General features: G+C 40.0%; 1 protein-coding gene across 1 annotated transcript in view; it reads right to left on the bottom strand.

Moving 5' to 3' along the window:
• Nucleotides 1-21,212, bottom strand: part of LOC113052753 (uncharacterized) — a 42,248-nt gene that overhangs the window by 1,163 nt on the left and 19,873 nt on the right. Inside the window, exons 4-21 of the mRNA XM_026217181.1 lie at nucleotides 12,635-12,781; nucleotides 11,154-11,305; nucleotides 10,656-10,773; nucleotides 9,293-9,434; nucleotides 9,003-9,148; nucleotides 8,712-8,854; nucleotides 8,487-8,627; nucleotides 8,208-8,324; nucleotides 7,879-8,029; nucleotides 7,658-7,769; nucleotides 7,344-7,519; nucleotides 6,508-6,746; nucleotides 6,321-6,405; nucleotides 5,945-6,115; nucleotides 4,849-4,885; nucleotides 1,304-4,696; nucleotides 1,009-1,184; nucleotides 645-848 (exon numbers count right to left, since the gene is read on the bottom strand). Of these exons, the coding sequence (XP_026072966.1) occupies nucleotides 658-848; nucleotides 1,009-1,184; nucleotides 1,304-4,696; nucleotides 4,849-4,885; nucleotides 5,945-6,115; nucleotides 6,321-6,405; nucleotides 6,508-6,746; nucleotides 7,344-7,519; nucleotides 7,658-7,769; nucleotides 7,879-8,029; nucleotides 8,208-8,324; nucleotides 8,487-8,627; nucleotides 8,712-8,854; nucleotides 9,003-9,148; nucleotides 9,293-9,434; nucleotides 10,656-10,773; nucleotides 11,154-11,305; nucleotides 12,635-12,781 (5,837 nt within the window). The 3' untranslated portion in view covers nucleotides 645-657. The remainder of the gene's footprint in view (nucleotides 1-644; nucleotides 849-1,008; nucleotides 1,185-1,303; nucleotides 4,697-4,848; nucleotides 4,886-5,944; nucleotides 6,116-6,320; nucleotides 6,406-6,507; nucleotides 6,747-7,343; nucleotides 7,520-7,657; nucleotides 7,770-7,878; nucleotides 8,030-8,207; nucleotides 8,325-8,486; nucleotides 8,628-8,711; nucleotides 8,855-9,002; nucleotides 9,149-9,292; nucleotides 9,435-10,655; nucleotides 10,774-11,153; nucleotides 11,306-12,634; nucleotides 12,782-21,212) is intronic.

The raw sequence follows: 21,212 nt of genomic DNA, 5'->3' as shown, positions 1-21,212 counted from the left end.
GTGTGTGGTTAATGAGGACACAAATTTGTATAATGACATGGGTATGACACAGGTATTACAATGAGGAGGTGGTTTATGAGGACATTTTTAGTGTCCCCGTAATTCAAAACGCTTATAAATCATACAGAATTAGTTATTTTGAAAATCCAAAAATGCACAAAGTTTCCTGTGAGGGTTAGGTGTAGGGTTGGGGTAGGGCAATAGAAAATACAGTTTGTACAGAATAAAACCCATTACACCTATGGAGAGTCCCCATAAACCACATATACCAACATGTGTGTGTGAGACTATGGACCACAAAACCAGTCATAAGGGTCAATTTCTCAAAATTGAGATTTACACATCATCTGAAAGATAAATAAATGAGCTTTCCATTGATGTATGGTTTGTTAGGATAGGACAATATTTGGTCGAGATACAACTATTTGAATATCTGGAATCCGAGGGTGCAAAAAAAATCTAAATACTGAGAAAATTGCCTTTAAAGTTGTTCAAATGAAGTTCTAAGCGATGCTATTACAAATCAAAAATTACGTTTTTATAGTGCCTACAAAGTGAAGTATTATGCAGATAGCCTAAGTTAAAACAAGTTAAAGATCAATATGGATATTATAGATCAAAGAAATTAAAGGGAGGTAACGGACCAAGGTAAGGTTCTCAAAGAAGTGCGGAGCTGGAGTCAGAGTCTGGGTCAGGGGGGATGCAGGAGTCTTGGGAGCAGAATTGCTGGGCTCTGCGGTACTCCTGGAACTCCTGTCTCAGGGCATTGAAGCGGGCCTCACTAAGGGAATGACTGTACCGGTGCCGAGGAGGCTGGGATACTAAGGGAGGGCTTACGGAGTACAGGCCTGAGAGTAGAGGAAAGGAGCAGGAGGAGGATAAGGAAGATAAATTGAGCAGGATGGGTAAAGTTAAACTGGTTCAGTTCAAGGGAAACTTCATTTGGCATTACATTTGGTGTGGGGAATGACCAAACATGCTCAAAGAGGTGAAGGATGAAGTTCTTACGTTTACTCTGGAAGTCCTGGAGGCCAGTAGTGGAGCGGGGGTGATCTTGCCTGAACTCTCTGCCTCGACCAAAACCTGCATGGGGCCGCTCCATCTTCATGGCCTCCAGTGTGTCGGGATCCACAGAGCATTCGACAGCATCCCACTCGTAACTCTCATCTACTGAGGTATTTCTTCTAGACACACACATATGCAACAATACACAGTGAGACGTACAAGAGGACAGTGATGTTAAATTGTACAAAACAAAACAAGAAATAGGTAACAGCCTCATGCATTTGTGTGTCAGCTTCACCTTTTGGACCTCTGTTCTCTCACATCTTTGTCGGCCCTGTGCATCTCACTCTCCTCGGTAGTCTCTGGCGAGCTGAGTAAGGTTGGGGTGATAGAGAGAGACTGGCGTAGGTGTCCATACGGTCCCACACTACCCCTTCCACTGCTCTGGCTAGCGTAACTGGCTCTGCCCCCATCACCTCTTATATCTCGGCCTTCTGTCTCTGTGAAACCCCTAGTTGCACCCATCCCTTTGTCCACCTGTTTCGGAAAGTCTTGCTCTCGTCGGGGGAAGGATGTATGATATGGTGAGGGCCAGCTGTAACCTCTGGGTAGGAAAGGCCTTGGGGGACCCATTCTTGGTTCTGCAGGATACAGGTAGTCCACCCTGGCCACTGGCCTGGTAGGGCCAAAATGTCTTGAGGGGTCTTGTGGGACATACTTATGCTGAACTGACCTGAGTGTTTCCTGACAAGACAGAGGCCAACTAGAGGAATCTGGAAAAACTGTTCCCTGTCGACGTGGATCTGATTTCCTCCTGGAAGGAAGGGATGATTCCATGTGTTGTGATGGATCTGGGGCTGAGGGACCAGGTATGTGGTAGAGGGGCTGCATGTCAGCTCTATCAAAATGCTGACGTCTCTCTAGACTGTAGTTGGTAAGAGGCTGAAAGTGCACTGTCCCTCGCCATGATGAACCAGACATGGGATAGTAATGTGCAGGAGTACGACCCAGACTGCATGATTTGAGCCTTATGTCTGGATGGGGAAATTCGTCTTTGTAGCAGGTCTCAGAGACATAAGTTCTAGGATTCTCTAAATGTTCCCCTCTAGAACCTAAACTAATGGACTTTTTTAGGAAAGGATGTGGTTGCCCAACTCCAGAAAGGGTCCTACAGGGACCAATGCTGACTGATTTCTTCATGAAAGGCACAGGAGCCTGATAGATCCTTGAGGATATCATGTTTGTTTGGTCACCCTGATTCTGAGCCCTTTGATATTGTTCAGATGTAGAGTCTGGACATTTGGAAACTATTGCTGCAATGCTTTTAGCTGTGCTAAATAAAGTGTGTGCTGTGGCACGTTGATAAAATTCTTGTTTTTGAGACCCTGAACTCTGAGAAAGCAAAGGATGAGAACTCTTTTCCTGTTGTTTAGATGGTGAGAAACCTTTATTGCTTGTGTCTGAGGTACCTGATTTATCACAGGTATCTCTTGCCTCTAATTGTGAACATGGTTCAGAAACTGGAATACTTCCAGGTTTATCATGTTCTACAGGAATGTTGAGGGTGCAAGGCTCATGAACAGCCCCATTGTGCTGACTAATATTGGTCTCAGAGTGGTCCTGACCATGTTTTTCCCAACTTTTGGGCACAACGTCAGGCTTATCTCTTAACAGTATCCCAGTTTCTGCCTCGACAGTTGGTTCAGCAGATTCCAAAGACTCAGTTACTTCTACAGGATCATCTACACTCATTTCAATGAAACCCGGAAGACTTAGGTATTCCAGGATAGTGCTTGTCTGCAATGGGGACATCCGGGCTGGTTGAGGAGCAAGCTTATATTTAATTGATTCTGAGAAATTTGACTGATCACTTTCTGCCTCATTTTCCAACAAGGTCAGGGGTGATATCCGACTTGGGCTTTCACTGAAGACACATTTGTCACTCTTTCTGGATCGAGCCCTGATAATCTCTTTCTCTTGTTCGCTGTTAGGCAATATGGAACTGAAATCATCATTTACTATGACTTTTCCCTTTGCTCCTACTTTCTGATGATCATAGGGCAATGTAGAACAGCCTGATGGATTACAACTCAGTCTGTCTTTTTGAACAGCCCTTACTTCCTCCATGTCTGTAACACTTTGACTACTGGGATCAAAGTAATGTTGGTCAGGACCAGTCTCTATATCTTCTCCTGCCACCACTTGGTGCAGCTCAGATGGTTGAGGACTGAAGTGAGCAGAGGATACTGATCTAAATGCTGGAGCCTCTTTTTCAAATTTTCTTTCTTGCAACCATCCTTCCTCAACTAAAGTACTGTTGGGCTGCTCCTGCTCCTCTTCCAGGTGACTCTCCAGGTGTCTAGAGTGTGGCCCACTGAGGTCTGTTCTACTGTGAGAGGGTATGTCCCTGGTAGGAGAGAAAATTGAGAGAGAGGTATATTGTGTTGCTGGTGAATGAGAAACATCTGCTGCCACTGAATCTTCTACATTGGCACTGGCTTGTTGAAGTGTATTAGGGTAGAGTGAGCGAGGTGTGTTCCCTTCAGACAGGCTCTGCACGGGCACCTGGCTGGTGGGGGACGTCACAGGGCTTATGTCCCACTGGATGTATGTGGAAGATAAAGAGGGAAGTCTGTCCATGGGACTGCTGGTGTTGCCGAAATAACAGCCCCTTCTATAGTCCGATACACGCTGGGCCAGGCTGCTGGGCCGAGTTTTTTGCCTTAAATGGATGTCTTGGGGCTTCCAAATAGGGTCTTCAGACTCAACACCTGTCGATTTTCGTAAAGGACTTGCAGAGTTTGCCCGCCTCTGTTCTCGCTCATGTGCCTGTGCCCTTCTGCTGGACGTGTAGTGTTCTAACTGCCTCTCCATTTGCTCCCGTTCCTTCACTAACTTTAAACATTTGCCTAAGTTGTCCCTTTCTCTTTCACCATCCAGTTGAGTAATCATATTGCTGGGCTCTGTCAGCTGGCTGTCTCCATTGATGGGGTGGTAATGTTCCTGATGGAGCAGCCTCTCTCTCTCCAAAGCTTGATCTCTCCTGCTTGGAAGGATGTCCTCCCTATGACTGGCACTCCGGTATTTTTTTAGTGAGTCACTTGTCCTTTTTTCACTACAGTCAGAATAAAAGCTGGCCCTTTCCAACAATGCATCAGAGCAACCCTGCTCATCATCAGAGTAGAAACAGCCGTGACGGGAGAAGTTCCTGGCCATTGCCTTCACTCTGCCTGGGGAGTGAGGAGGTCTTTCTGGACCTGTAGAGTCCTCTGTCAATGCTGAAGGGAACTTTCCCTGTCTATGCCTCTCTGAACTAACAGGTTTTGACTGGTTGGACTCTTTAAACGATCCATTGTTCTCCTTTTTGAGTTTTTTTTTTACGTGGGTTGGTGTGGGGATTTCTAGGACTGGTTGGATAACAAAGCGTCCATCAGGACTTCTCGAAATGGACTCAATAGCAGATGTGGTTGATGGAGATCCCCCAAAGTGGCTCTCAAACTGGGTGTAGTGTGGAGGTGGAGAGGATGAGGACAGAAGCTGTTTTCTCTGATCCTGGTACTCACTGCGGCTGCCTTTATCAAACGAGGAACCGTCTGTACGATCATAAGAGGATGAATTGGGGAAGAAGTTTAAGGGAGGGCATAGCTTTAACTTCAGCACACTGTTGGGACTGTCAGAAGGCGAGTGAACTCTTAGGAGAAAAAAAACACAAGAGAACATTTAAGGAAGGAAGACAGGAAGACTTCATCCCTTCAGGTTGCCATTTCAAAAGCCAATTGCTGTACAGTGACAAAGATGAAGAAGCTTAGGATTGATACATGCGTTGAAAAGATGGACACTTACTGTGGAGACGAACTCTTCGGGATGGCAGAGGGGATATCTGAAATGGTGGGGAGGGTGTAAAGTTCATATCATGCCACAAATAATGAGTCATAAGATGAAGTGACAAAAACAAAAACACCCTCAACAGAAACAGATGCAATGGATAACTACACCACTGACGTCTGAGAACAAATACATGAATTAAAATATGTCATGTATCAGTCTCTGAGGCACTGAATGTCACAGCAATTGATATGGAATGGCGTCAAATCATTGCTAACTGTACATAAACATTTGTTAAATTACACAACCCACTAAAGGAGGTAGAGCTTTCTCACATTTGGCTCCCAAACTCTGGAATAGCCTTCCTGATAATGTTCGGGGTTCAGACACACTCTCTCTGTTTAAATCTAGATTAAAAACACATCTCTTTCGCCAGGCATTCGAATAATGTATTTTTTAATTGTGAGTGTAGTTGCATCTGATCAAAGGTGCATTTTTATTCATTAGCTTGGTTTAAACTAATTTTACTTTGTTGGATCAGCAGCTATGCTAATGATGTCTGTATTTTGTTTCTATGTTTCGCCACGGGATTTACATCCCGTGGTAACTAGGATTTAATCAAGCTCCAGTCTGGATCCAGAACACCTGAGAAGAGATGATGCTGACCCTCAGAGGACCCCAGATGATGCTAACCCTGAAGCAACAAACAGAACTAACAATTATTGCTAAATGTGTGACTGAATCATATAATAACTTAATTAATAATATTGATAGTTCATCGTCTAGCTGACTACGTCTTGTATTATTATTATTATTTTTATTTTTTCTAAAATCCTGTCAAATGTGCACAAACTACTAGCTACTACTAAATATTGTAGAAACATAATTTTCTGTAAAGTTGCTTTGTAACGATTTGTTTTGTAAAAAGCGCTATACAAATAAACTTGAATTGAATTGAATTGAACAACCCATGTATCTGAATGCTGCAGCTCAAAATAACTTTGAGCATGCAAAAAGCTTCAAAATGTGTTTGTAGTGCTGTAATTTCAGTTGAACAAAAGAATCATTTTCAATACCATAACAATGACCCTGTAAATTTTATCACTGCTTTTACCATCTCTCTTTTTCCTTCTCCGTTGTCTCCTTCTACTGTTCATAACACAAGCTGTCACCAAAGAGAGGATGATGGCAACAAACAGGAAACACATGCCTCCAATCACACCAGCCAACAGGGGCTCAGGAACAAAGGCCAGGATACTAGGCGCTGATGGATACATATCCATACCTTAAGGTCACACATGAAATGTTATCTATTAATAATATATTAAATCAATAAACATATTATACTACTGATTTCTTGAACTCTTAATTTATCACTAAAACATATTAAAAAGTCCACATTATTCATTAAATCTGTAGTTTTCACCAGCTTCATGGGGCCTGAGAAAATGTTAATATTATATCAAAATAAAAATAAGAGTTCACCTCACCTTCAGTAGAGATGACAACTGAGTCACTGGGCACACTGACTTGTTTGTCTCTACAAGACAAAAGGCGCAGCTCATAGTTTGAGTCCTGTGGAAACACACAAAAAAAAGTAAATCACCCATCAAGTGAATACAAATGGCAAAGAATAGGTTCATTCAACATCAAGCTGCAATATTTCACACATTTTACCTTCGCAAGTCCATGTACAATCAGTTCAGTCACATTGACAGCAATCTCTCTGTCTATAGTGATCCACTCTCCCTTTCCCCGTTTTGCTTGAAGTACAAATGAAGTTAATGGAGGAGACTCTTCCAGAGGTGGCAACCATTGCAACAACACACCCAGTGATGTACGATTGGCTGATAGCAAGATAGGAGGGGACAACACAGTAATGGTGGTTACCACCGTGGGAGCTTCTGTTGGAGGTGCTGCATTGTAAAAAACACAAGGTTTTACCTCAGCATGCTAAATTATACATCTTGGCCCAAAGGTTTAGAATAACGTTAAAGCCAACCAGGGAATGTTTTTAATCAAAAAAGAATAAAGATCTGAAAAAGAACTACATATAGCAGGGATCCTCAAATCTGGACCTCGAGATCCACTTTCCTGCAGAGTTTAGCTCTAACCCTAATCAAGCACACCTGAGCATGCTAATCAATGCCAATCACTGTCTTTGGGATTATTCGAAAATCGCAGGGTTGGAGCTAAACTCTGCAGTGCATTGGACCTCCAGGGCAAGATTTGAGGAAGGAGGACATATAGGCTAATCTTTCCCATGTATAACAGAGATCCTCAAATGCTGGCCAGGAGGGTCATTGTCATGCAGATTTTAGTGCCAACTCTAATTGAAAATTACTATAAAAAATAAATAAATGTAGGTGAGTTTGATCTGGGTTGGTGCTAAAGACGGCGGTGGGGGGTGGATCTGAGGAACCTGAGGAATAAGACACATGTCTGCGTGTGTAGAACTTATGGATGACCTCATAAAGTGCATAGTTTGTAAATGATGTACAAAGAATACTGACCCAGTGTCCTGATGGTGACAATCTCACTGAAGGGGCCAGAGCCCAACTTGTTTTGAGCAAGAACGCTGAACTGGTAACTAGTCGCAGCTTGCAGACCCGTCACCAGCAAGGAGGTTTTGGATGTTGGCACAGGAACTGAAGCCCATGCATGCTTGCCTCTTACAGTGGGCTTTACCCTGATATGGAGAGAGATCAAATATTGAACTGAGTCAGTCCCATTCACTGAAGGGGCACTGTTACTCATGACATCTTTAGTACAATGTACAAAACAATTTATCTAATGCTGCAGATGCATTCAATTTTAAGTGGCTAACCAAACAGTAAATTTCTGTGTGTATCCTCCATCAAAGCCCGGCTCCCAGGACACATTGGCCTGAGTAAACCCTGGATCCACAGACAAGGAGGTAACAGCATGGGGACTTGTGCCTGAAGAAGACAAAGCAGATACTACATTTAATGTCGGTCTCAGTTGATTTTCTATAGGTACATGAGGGTTCTTTTTTATTGACGGGCATCTATTCACTGTTCCTCTCACCTAGCACTAAAATTGTTGTTGAAGCACTGACAGTGGCCACATGGTTGGAGGCAAGACACTCCCATGTCCCCTGGTGGTCCTTACTAAGCGGACGCAGGGCCAAAGAGCCATTGGATAAGACTGTAAATGGAGAGCGAGGGGATGGACCAACCTAGAGTAGATGATAAAGAATCAAAAAGAGACTGAACCAGCATCCGAGGCGTTTAGTTAATGCCTGTAAATACATACAGTATATGTTTTTTTCTTATTTAACAGATATACACACATTTCATACATCACCGAGCTTCAGCTGAAAGCTATTGGATTTTTAAATATTTTGTTAACCTTACCTTATTCCATGTGATGTTAGGGGTGGGATCTCCCTGAGACTGACAGGGTATCACCAGCTCCCTGCCTACTTCTTGTAGGTACTCGGCACGAGGCAAGACACGGAAAGAAGGGGGGTCCTGTGCACATCACCAGATTGCAAACAAGAGAAATGGTGTCAGCATTCAGAGTCAGGTCATTCATTAATAATGCATTTCAATATGTGGTGACATTTATGAGTAAATGGCAACCTATATAAACATGTGCCAAAGTATTTTCCATTTTTGATATATGGTGTTCACCTTCAGGATAACTTTGGTAGGTTCTGATTGGCCCATGGTCCCGTAACTGTTATAGGCTGTACAGGTGTACATGCCCACTGCATCATCATTGGCTGCCGTTATGAACACTGAGCCTTCAGAGTTGACCATCCATCCTGGATACTAACCAATCAAGAAGAAGTATATAAAATGTTCTTATATGGGTCACAGTGAGATGTTTGATGTTGTAAACATTCAATAATGTACCTGCTCTAGATCCAAGGACGCTCCATCTTTGGTCCAATTAACATACAGCACAGGGGGCTCGGCTTGAACTGGGCATGTGATCTTTCCACCCTTTCCCGAGGGCAGATAAGTCTCACGGGGCATTCGTACCACTCGTGCTGGATCTTTAGCAGAGTCAGGTTTTTAATCTTTCATTTGGTATTTGGTATAATTTGAACCTTTAAACTTATCTAGCCTTTTTACATAGTTTAAATTATTTGAATATTAAAAAAATATAAAGAATCTAGAGCCAACAAATTGCAAAGCACTCACGTTTAACTTTGAGGTAGGCGGACGCAGAGGGCGGAAACATTAGACCATTGGTGGGTGTGCAGGTATAATTCCCAGAGTCCTCAGGGATTAGACCCGAAATGAGGAGGGTCCCATCCACAAGTATTTTCACCCGTGATTTCAGAATTCTGGGAACAAAAATATGTATTCAACTGAGGGGCAAACAAAAATTGCAAAAATACTAGACACTGCGGTTGACCAATCAGAATCAAGTATTCAAGTGAGCCACATGATATTGTTATACATTTCAAGTTAGTATTCCAGTCACTTACTCCATGTGATACACATTTTGTCCTTGTTTCCACCACTCATACGTGAGGTTAGAAGGATACGCTTCTGCTTGGCATTGCAGAATTGCATCCTGGGACATGTTCATGGTGGCGTCCTCAGGGGGAATGATGATAATTGGTGGACCTGGGTGAATGTAAGAGACCATGCATGTGAGATGGAAGTGTAAAAGCATGCATGCAAGCCAGCTTTGACAGGCATTCAGATCCAAGGAGGATCTTAATTCATGAATGAGATTTAGGCTTAAAGGGATACTCCACTGTGTTTTCATATTCAATATGGGCCAAGCAGAGAAGCTACCAAACACCTCCACGTTTTCCCTATTTAAATACAGTTACTCGCGTAGTGTAACTCGACCTAGGACGGTGACACAAAACAAAACGTTGCGCTTTTCTAAGCGTGTAAAATGGATAACTATATTGTATGGTGGAATACCATGGCAAATGCCTGTAAGCACTTCGTCTTGGCGCAGTAATATCTTCACTCGTGAAGTAATATCTTCACTCGTGAAAAATCCTCTCACCGGCTCCCGCTCCCTCTAGTGAAGATATTACTGCGCCAAGACGAAGTGCTTACAGGCATTTGCCATGGTATTCCACCATACAATATATTTATCCATTTTTGACGCTTAGAAAAGCGCAACGTTTTGTTTTGTGTTACCGTCCTAGGTCGATTTACACTATGCGAGTAACTATATTTAAATAGGGAAAACGTGGAGGTGTTTCGTAGCTTCTCTGCTTGGCCCATATTGAATGAATGGGCTAAGCTAAGTGCTTTCAAAGTTTCACCGCGCGCCAAAGCGATTGAGTGCACGCACTGAGACGAGAGAGCTATGCATCAACTCGTCTTAGGTAAGGGAAAAACATAGTTTAATATGAAAACAAGGTGGAATATCCCTTTAAGTGTCAATTTGCATTGTGCTAAAGCTCTACCACCAAAAGAGGGCAGTGTTTGACAGTTTGCCAGAATAGTTAGTTACTCTAAGATGACAGATGAAAAAAAAATGGCAATGCATCCACTTTGAAGCAAACATTGTTCTTCATTTTATTTTCTTAAAGTGCACATCTTTCTCAGTGAATAACATACACATTAACAGTGAAATTAAAAGTGACAGTTGCACAGCTGAAAGTTCTGACTGTCAGATCTGGAAGCTGCAACAGTTCTCAACGTGAACCATATGAACTCAAGATTAAGGTTATTCAATTTGCACACAAATCCAAGTCCACCTAAGATACCAGTGTTCTCATACCCATAATTACTTAAACGTTAATACCCTGCAAGCCTATTTTGATTTAATGCTGCAGAGTTTCCTCACCCACGTGGAGAAAGACGTGATGTTTAACTGACCTTTGACCTGCAGCTGTGTGGTGTGGGTAAGGTTCCCTTCTGAGTTGGATACGTGACACTTATATAGTCCTGTCGTTTCCCTGGTAACCGTGCTTAAAGACAAGGTTTCATTGAGTACCTGGTGGGGGAAATTAATGTTAAGGTGGTAAACGAGACGAGGAATAAGGAAAATGTGAACAGCCCAAAGTGAACTCTACACACAAGTCAGCATGAAACAAGATTAACAAGTGATTGTGCTTCCGTAACACAATGTATTTCGGACTAAAACAGGATAATCAATGCGGAAAAGAATCTAGATTGGATTTTATAAAAAACTGAACAATGCAAAGCTTGTTATATATCAAAATGCACATAGCTAGTTGCAGGGGGAGGGATTTATGCATCATTCACAATAAGACTTAAAACATTTATTAAGAAAGCAAACAGGGTCGTTTTGGACTTCATGCTGACTTTCAATGATCTTTATTAATGACCTATCAACTAACAAGCTCTGTGTACCTGAATTGCTTCTTGTTTTTCAGCATCACTATCATCTTTTCTCCAGATGATGGTGGGTTTGGGGTTTCCATGAGCAACACAGTGGAGGGTGAGAGATTCACCCAACATGACCTCCAGAAAGGCAGGAGGAGTCTTTATGAACATCGGAGGAGCTACAACAGACATAAAAACCATAAAAAAACATCATGTTCATCAAAATATTAAAATAAAACTAAAAACAATACAGAAATAAATATATACAGAAATAAACACTTAAAATAAGTGATAATTTGCAAGTGCTGAAAAATCTCTAAACACAACAACAACAAAAAAAAGATATGTCCCCATAACATTGTCAACACATAGACTGCACACTCATAAACAAAGACAGCTTTCAAAACCACTGTAAGCTGACACTGTGCATATAATGGGCGAAAGGAGAAATTTCTGCGAGTGTGAGTTTCTGTCCATTCTACAGAAACACCATCAGATGTTAAAAGCCAGTCTGGAGAGAGGCTGATTCTTAAAGCCTATTGCATGAGTTCTGCTGATATCAGAACAAACATCATCTGCATCAGACATTGACATATGTGTCATGAAAAACGAGACAGGATTATGCAATTCTCACTTATTCACTGCAACAAAGCTTTCACATGAGCTCCAGATGATGCTTTAGTCAAAAGTTTAATCCTTTTTGTAGGAGTATCACAATGCATTATGATGCCAGTAACATGAACATGAAACATAAAAGCACCATCATAAAATATACATTCTCTTAAAAAAATGCATGTTCCCAATTTCTATGGAACTTAATTGACACGATTCATTTTAAAGATTAAGTAACACAGCTGGAATATAACATATGGTTGGTTTTGGGTGCATTTATATTAGTGATATCAGCATTTACATTCAGACATCAGCGTTATAATTATAGATTTTTGTATTTTGAATTAGATTGTAATAGCATTTTTTCTACTTTAATGTTAATTTTAGTTAGTTTAAGTATTTGTGTTATGTATTTTGTCATTTTTATTGTATTTTGCTTAAGGTTTAATTCATTTTTACTTCAGTTTTAGTTATTTTAGTACATCAAGTTAAACAAAATGAAAATGAGAAATATTGCCATGCAAACTAGCAGAAATAAAATAAGTTAAAGTTTTTCTATACATGTAATTTCAGTTTAATTTCAGTCGTTTCAAGTAACATTTTTATGGTTTTACGGTTCTAGTTTTATCTAACTATAATTGACCTGTATGCTGTGTAACAGTACAATTAATGTTGCAGGAAATTTTACAAAAAATGGTTAAATATTGGAGTAAAAATTATATTTGGAACTTGATGGACATACACATACACTGAAAATCTAATTGACATTTAGTGTAAAAGCATGTAAAATGACTGAAATTTGTAAAATGTTATGAAACTTTAAGGTTTTGACATGCAAAGCCATTAAACACACCCCTTAAACAACTGGATAAAAAGAAATAATTGTCTTATCCCACCTGAGATGGACAGGAAGTTCCAGGTGCCGTTCTGAAACTCATCTGTGGTTCTATCCAGCAGGAGAATCCGACACTCAAACCAGCCCTCATCCTCCAGAGTCAACTCATCCACCAGAAGAGACGCGCCACGGCTCAGGGACACACGACCTGCCCCGGAAATCAGAGAGACAAGAGTTATTCAGAAGTATTTTGAGAAATGAGATAAAGAACAAGAAAGCACACAAAACTGCAGCTCAAACATTAGAGCAAATGCTAGCACCTCATGGGTTTTGATTCCCAGGAAATATGTGAACTTAATAAAAATGTGTACCTTAAATGCAATGTATGTTTTTTGGGGGGAATAAAAGCATCTGCCCAATGCATAAAACATAATTTTAAAACTGCTGCCCTTTGTATTCCAAAAACCAAATGCATACCTGAAACCACCAATGCAACTCCAAATGAGATTATTCCAGCCCTGTTACTTCACAAGCCAATGAAGTATTTCATTTATTATCCCCGAAATTAATACAGATGAGTGTCTGGAATTCTAAGTTATTCAGAACCCAGTGTTTAAAACAGAACATCGTTATGGCCTAAAAAACCCCCCAAAAAAACAAATTCACCAATTCTTTTGACCACCAAGTAAAATTTGTATGCTTGATTACTATTTTACATAACGTACCAGATATATTCATGCAATATAATTAATTAATGCAATGCACAATTCAGTAGATCATAGAGACAAAGAAAATATCAGCTCCACACAAATCTGAACATCTCATGGTCAGCTGTTTTCCTCATAGCAAAAACAATCCCACAAACCTGCAATGGTTATTGAAATATGATATGAAAGGAGCACACAGACACAATAATCAGTTTCAAAGCCCTAGAAGCAGTTTAATCTAATACTAGCAACTCTTTGAAGCATGATATGTGTGTTGTCTGGTTACGGGAGTCTGGTTTTTCAACCTCGATCTCTCCCTCTACTTTTATTCAGCTTTTTTTTTTTTTTTTTCTCTGAATTCCAGGGTTGTAAATGATGACACACTGATAACGCAGTGGAAGGCGGCTGTGAGTGTGTTTCCTCTTTGCTGGAAGCAGTGGTTGAAGTTTGAAAGGAAGCCAAGCTCCCCGTGTAGAGTTTGAAAATAGCAGGACAATTTACTGAAGAACTGATGGCGTGTCCTGACATATCCTATCCTTTATCTTTTATCAAATGTTTGCTTGGCATCACATCTAGAGTGCCTTTAGGAGAGAAACCCCACAAATGAGATCTACTTTGATATCTCAGTTGTTTTCAGACAATACTGGGATTCAACAGCCAAAGTCTGCAATCAAAAGTCAGAGATCTTCTCATTCTGAACTCAAACAATTCTTATCAAATGATCTGAGCTGTTATCCACGTTTACTTTTACAGCGGTTACTGAAGGATAACTATGTACCTAAAACAAAACAAGTAATCAAATAGACACAAATTAAATAAAAACACACAAATAGAATTTATTTTAGGAGAAACATCTGAGACAAAGAAGTCTTTTCTGCTTACCAAGGCTGCATTTACTAAATCAATACTACAAATTAAGCAGTGAAATATATTACTGTTTTCTATGTAAATATATTTTAAAATGTAATTTATTTTTGTGATGCAAAGATGAATAGACAACAGCAATTAATGTGCTGATTTTAATATTGTAATTTGCTGTAAAAAATAAATACAATCTTATAAACAAAGTTGAAAACAGTGCTGCTATATAATTCTGGGTAAACTTTTATTTTTTATTATTATTATTTGTGGCGAGTGGGGCGGGGCCGAGAGGCGTGGGAACGAGGAGTGAGGCCAGGTGTAGTGATTGGAGATGAGCTACACCTGAGCCCCACCGCTAGTATCGAGTCCCACGTAGGGGGGTCCTCTCTCGTCCTTCACGGTCGTCACTCCAGTTTTATATCCTTCCATCTCCTACGTGGGACTCGATACTAGCGGTGGGGCTCAGGTGTAGCTCATCTCCAATCACTACACCTGGCCTCACTCCTCGTTCCCACGCCTCTCGGCCCCGCCCCACTCGCCACATAATTATTTATAAGTTTCGCATTCTTACTAAGGCTGCATTTATTTGATTAAAAATCCAATAAAAATAGTAACAGTGAAATATGATCTGTGATGCGCAGCTGTATTTTCAGCATTATTCCTCCAGTCTTCAGTGTCAAATGATCATTCAGAAATCTTTCTAATATTTCTGATTATTATTAATGCTGTTGTCAAAACAGCTGTGCTGTTTTATGTTTTGTTCGGTTTCTTGATCAACAGACCGTTCAAAAGAACAGAATTTATTTGAAACCGAAATCTTTTGTAGTGCGATAAATGATACATGTAATACATCTTTGCTGAATAAAAGTGTATATTTCTTTTGAACAGTAGTGTAACCGTAACCATAAATCCAAAAATAGCAACCTCTTAGCAAAACCAAAATAGCAATCCTGACTGCTTCACATAGACTCATTTCCCCAGCAGGTGACTGCTGCATTGAACAGGAACCGAATAACAATCAATCGAGCAAAATTCACAACCTGAGGGCTTATTTTTCAAACCCGCGCCATCCAATATAAAATGACTAACTACGAGTAACAACTAAGCCCGGTCTAATCTCAGAGCTGAAGCTGTGGAAGTGATTTTGCATATATAGTAGTGTCTGACCTCATCCTTCAGAAGCATTCTTTTTTTTATAGAGCGGCAGCCGGTGTGTGTTTACTGTCATTAAAAGGTTCCTCTGATCCGAGTCAGAGAGCGAGGGTGCTTATTAAAGCAGGAGAGAGGCTAAAACAGGCCAGGTGTGGTGGATATTCCACAAATTTATGCTGCTGTCTCTCTCCTTCCTATTCCTGCAATGTCCAGTTGCTTTGCCTGATGCTTTAGGGCATAGAAAAGCACTAAATGGACTTGCATACAGTCAATTAAACATTAAACAAATTTATATGCACACACACACACACATATGCGGGAAAGCACACAAAGTGACTGTGCGGTTGTCAACCAACACTCATGGTTATTGGACACTGAATTCTTTCCCGCCACGGAATGTTTGCCCATCAATGAGAACAGAATGGAACACCCCCTCCACCCTTTTAATTCTCTCAGGTTTCCATAGCGATGGAACCTTGGGGTGGGAGTTTGGATTTGAATTCAGTTGCTGTAGAAACCCAATGGGGCAAAAACACAGTGAGGGAGGGAGGGAGGGACGGGCGGGTCACCGGGAAACGTTTGTGCTGGTGATTTTAAAAGATTACACGTGGGGAAAAAAGAAAAGCGTGTTTTGATTTAAGTGGATGAAAGGGTAGAGAGTGAATTACAGAGAGTTAGAGAGAGAGAGAGAGAGAGAAGAAAGTGTGTTTTTATTTGAACTGAGACAATGACTTTGAGTGACAGATGCGGGTCTGTTTGGGTTGAAATGTGCAAGGCTGCCTTGCTTTGTACCCGCAGGCCTTAAAAATACAAAACACGGGACGGAAACAGTAAGTGCACAACATCTAATGCAATTAAACTCACTGTCATGATATAATCTCTTGATTATTTTGACAAATATTAGACATCTCCACAGGAATGGGCTCTTAATGCTCGCACAAGGCAAGTTATTGATGAACAAAAATTGAATTACTGTCACAAGTGCATAACGTGAATTCCAAAGAAGGTCGTTCTGGATCAATGATGAACCCTCAACAGCAGTCGGTGACCCTTGACCTCCTCAAACCTCCAAAGATTTACCTCCAGACATGTCCACGATTGCACATGGGTCAATACTTAGATGATAGTCGGCCAGAAGGACCCCAGCGACTAATCAGAGTCTGCGGATTCCAAAAGGTTTTTTTTTTTTTTCGCAATAATCTGACTGGATAAGCCAATATGCACACACTTTTGTGTGTCTGTGTGTTTTATTACACTGCTGTAGAGATCACAATAATGCATGGCCTTGATTGGCGTACTGCTTTGTTCAAATGTTTTCCCACTGCTCTGTAATCACACGTTACTGAGTCAAGCTGATGTTCACTGGAGGGTAATACGCAGCTCATATGAGCAGCAGTCAGGTTCTCTGCTTGTGGGTGGTACATGAGCCAGCCAAAAGATCTTCTCCACGTGGTTCTGGGATTCTGACATGGGCTTTTCAAAAGCCCCTGGCCCTGAACTCCCTCGGCATACAGCACTGAAACTCTCCTCCTCACTTCACCCCAGGGTACTGTGGGACATGTTTCGTCTCCTTTGAAAACTGTTGGACGAGTCATTTTTCAACGACAAGAGAGAATGTGCTGCTATGAACATAAAGCAGCTCCAAGGGAAAATCATGGGCCACCCCACTGAACTAAAACAACCACGATTTTTTGTTTAAATTAGAATAATAATTCAGTGTCCACACATACTATCAGAACACTTTACTATAAAATTTCAAAGAGCGACAAGTATGTGTTTGTTTAGATTGTAGAGATCCCTCAAACCCTATCAATGAAAAACAATGATTTTACTTTAAAACATTTTTTAATGGTATGTATTGTGAGCCATATTTGCAGGAAAATAACAAAGATAACACTGGTTGGCCGATTTAAACTACAAGAACAAACATGGTTGCAAATCCTTTGCTAGTAACGAACAATAATAATAATAAAAAAAATAAATAAAAAAAATAAAAACAAATAAATATATCATCATTATGTAATTGGTGTAACTTTAGTTTCACTAAGATGCAACTATAGTTTTTATTAATATTTTAAATATCTTTTTCTGTTTTTAATTTTAATTTAAGTTTTAGCAATTGTGTTGCACTTTTGTAATTTTTTTTTTTTTTTTTTGTAAATGTCCATATACCGGTATTTTTCATTATTTTTTTTATTTCAGTTTTAGTTATTAGCTAAACTAAATGAAACAGAAAAATATTACCAACTAGCTTAAATAAGATTTTTCTTTTCAAGTTAAGGTTGATTTTATTTTAAGTAACAAAAAATGTTTTACCGTTTTAGTTTTAGTTAACTATAATAACTCTGATTTAAAAAAAAATGTTTAATCATGAATATTTATTATGATTTTTTATATTATTAATAATTACTGATGTCATTATAAAATTACATAAATATTAACATTTTAAATATTAACATCATTTTTAAATGATAAACAAATAACATTAATACATTTAAATGAACAATTTAATATTTAAAATAAAATATAAATAGTGTAAAATTAACATTTTAAATATTACATCATATTTAAATAAAAAATATTATTATATAGATTATCTATTTATCATAATATTAGATAAAAACTATAAATAATATATAAATAAATAGAAAATTAAATAGATAATAATAAAATAAAATAACGAAATAAAATGTATAACTGGCGAAACGTGTTTACTTTTGAATGTCTGTAAATAGAGGAAATTGCTGTTTGCTTTCACAGTGTATTTATAACATCTATCACCAGCCAAACTGTGAACCTTTTGGTGGCATCCTGAGATTATCACTGTCCCCATCTGGCCATCCCATAAAAAAGTGCTCACTGCGGGTGGCCTCTTCCGCTGTCCGGCTGTGGAAAGCAAACACGGAGCGTTCAGTTTAGTTTAGCCTACTCTATCTGTCCCATCTTGCCTTGTTCATGCTGATCTTTTCCATCCCTCTCTGCTAAACTGAAGGGATAACCTCTCTATTGTCTGTGGCCAACGGAAAGCCCTGCGACTCTCGCCGTCACGTTCAGTCTGAATGTGTCACAAAAAACACATGGCTCCTATGGAGAACCACAGATTGTGTTGAGAAAGGCCTTGAACTTGTTTTTTTTGTGTGAGTTGGTGGATGACAGGGCCCTGCTGCATTATGGGATGTGTTTAGATTTGAATACAATCACACGTCTAGATTTAGGGGGTGAACGGATCCCCTGCCCTATCAGCTTTTAACCCCCTTTTGCTGCCCCCCCCCCCCTCCACCCCTTCAGCCACTATAATCTCTCGAAGCCTCTATGAATAGCTCTTTGTCGTGGGATAGATTACGGTTAACGCTGTCCTTGTTGGTCTCCGTCTGGCAGGCTTTAGCCCTCATCCCACAGATCCGACTGAGGTACAGACACAGGGGCTAATGCTTGTGCCCCGAAGGCACAGATCGATAGAGCAAACATTGTACTGCCACCTGTTTCAACCAGCCATTGCTAAACGACCAGCACGGATTATTGGGAAACCCTTTAAATGGCTCTAGATGTCAGTTATTAACATATAACGCTGATCCAGAGCTTTGGAATGTCTTAATGTGCATGTGCTAGTAAATGATTGGCTAGAGAAACATCCATGTAAAAGTTCAAACAAAAGTGTCTCAGGTGCAAACATATGTTGGGTATTTAACTCCGTTTTTCAATATTTTTTAAGACTCTTTTTCTCACTAAGGTTTATTTGCATTTATTTGATTAGCAATATAGTAAATGATAAAAAATATTGTGAATAATATTGTGAATTATTATTATAAATTTTTTTATGTAATTTATTTTAAAATGCTAATTATTCCAGTGAGTCAAAGCTGAGTTTTCAGCATCATTCCTCCAGTCTTCAGTCTTCAGTGTCACATGAACTTCAGAAATCAGTCTAATATACTGCTCACATATCATTTCTGACTGAAAAAAGTGGCGCTGGAAACCATGATGTATTTGTTTCAGGATTCTTTGATAAACAGAAAGCATTTGAAATATAAATCTTTTGTAACATCATAAATGTCTTTCCTGTCGTTTTTGATCAATTCAACACATCCTTTCTGAATTTGGACACCAGCAGTCAAAATTACTGACCCCAAACTTTTGAATAGTAGTGTACATTGTATATGATATTATGATTAGTAAAAAAAAACTTCATATGTAATTCAAAAGAATCAAAAGATATTACAAACAGGCTTTGGCCTAGCAATGCATAGCAATTTATGACTCCAGCCAATACATTTTTCTATGATTAGCTTTAGTTAATAGTTTTATTCTGTACTTTTAATGCATGATGTCCACCTCCGGTTACCCGTTTGTAGTTTCAGGAGTTAAAAGCATGTATAAAATCTCCCAGTGGAGGAGAAGCCAAGCATGGTGATCCCAATACCACAGACCCGTGGCGTAAAATTGGTCTGATCTGGTTTCTTGATGCCCCAGATTAAACCCATGTCTTTGTTTGATGCAGTTCTTCTTCTTCTTGGACTCTGGGAACATGATATCCCTAGTTTCTTTGCTCTTTTTTTTTGCAGGAAGACTACACCTGTTCAGTCGGAGCAGAAAGACAGGTTTCAGGGTAAACGCAAAGTCTTCAGTCTACATTTTTTTTACCATTGTTTCATGCTGCTGATTAAACACTTGAAGTTACCTAGACTTAAGTTGAGGAATGTAAGAAATGCGAAACCAAAACCAGTGTAAACCAAAGGTCAAGCAAAGGTAACGCGACTTTGCCTTTGAATAGATCTGGCGATGAAAGAGTTAATCGGTGAATAGCTGATGAGTTGGGGGAGGAGATGTGCTGAATGAGGAGACTGCATTTCGTGTTTAGATACGGGGAATGAAACTGCTTTTGATTTGAAGATTTATATGAGATTTAGAGTCAGGGATAATTTAATGCAAAATCAAAACATTGTTGAAACATTATGACAACATTATTGCATGATTAAATTCCCTGTCATGGAAACATTGACTGATTCTTCTCACGTGCCTCGACTAAATCAGACGGGGATGGGAAAAGAGCTAAAATAAAACCAGGATGGTCTTCCTTCACTCCATGAGGCTTTTGTGGGCAGTGTGCCACAGCTGTCAGCATGTGGCCTTCCCAGCCCATCTGAGCCAAACCCAGACCTGATCAAAGTGGTCTAACCACCCAAGAATGCAATTAGCTCCCACGCTAATCTGAAATTCAGTGTATATCTTATCCGCCGTTTGGAAACTTCAACATGGCCCTTCTTGGCTTGGATTTGGTGTCAGCGGCAATGGATGCGATGTACAAAGACACTGACTAAGGCCCCGTCCACACGGAGACGCGTTTCTGTGAATACGCACAAATTTTTTATCGGATAGGCCTTTCGTCCACACGGATCCGACGTTTTCGAAAGGTGAAACCGCTATTTTTTGAAACCGGGTCCCAGAGTGGATAAATTTAAAAACGCCGTCTTTGCGTTTTCGTCCGTATATTTTCTGAAACGATGACGTCATCAGCCCACGTCTCCCCCCAGTCAGACACCTCTACGTCATGTAACAGCAACAAAAACATGAACAAACACTGAACGATTGTCTTTTTATTAACTAACATTAACACTGATTAATAAATGTATTGTTCCATGTTCGTTTGTGTACCACGCGCAAGGTTTATGAGCATAGTCCAAGTCTTCAACGCCACATACTGGTCTGGCATGTATACTACATCATTTTGCGGTTTCGTGTGGACGTGGATATTTCTTGAGACGAGGAAAAAAAAGATCGGATTGAGGGGAAGCTCGGTCTCCGTGTGGACGGGGCCTAAAGTACAAATACAATGTCTGACTGAAGGCGCGGTCACACTAGACTTTAAACTTTATTTTTCGCATAAGCTTGCGTTTCCGGCCTGATGCATTCGCATGCGTA

This window comes from Carassius auratus, chromosome 33 (assembly GCF_003368295.1).
Source record: "Carassius auratus strain Wakin chromosome 33, ASM336829v1, whole genome shotgun sequence".
In the NCBI taxonomy this organism is placed as follows: domain Eukaryota; kingdom Metazoa; phylum Chordata; class Actinopteri; order Cypriniformes; family Cyprinidae; genus Carassius; species Carassius auratus.
The sequence above is the reverse complement of the archived record's forward strand: the minus strand, read 5'-3'. Positions and strand labels throughout refer to the sequence as shown.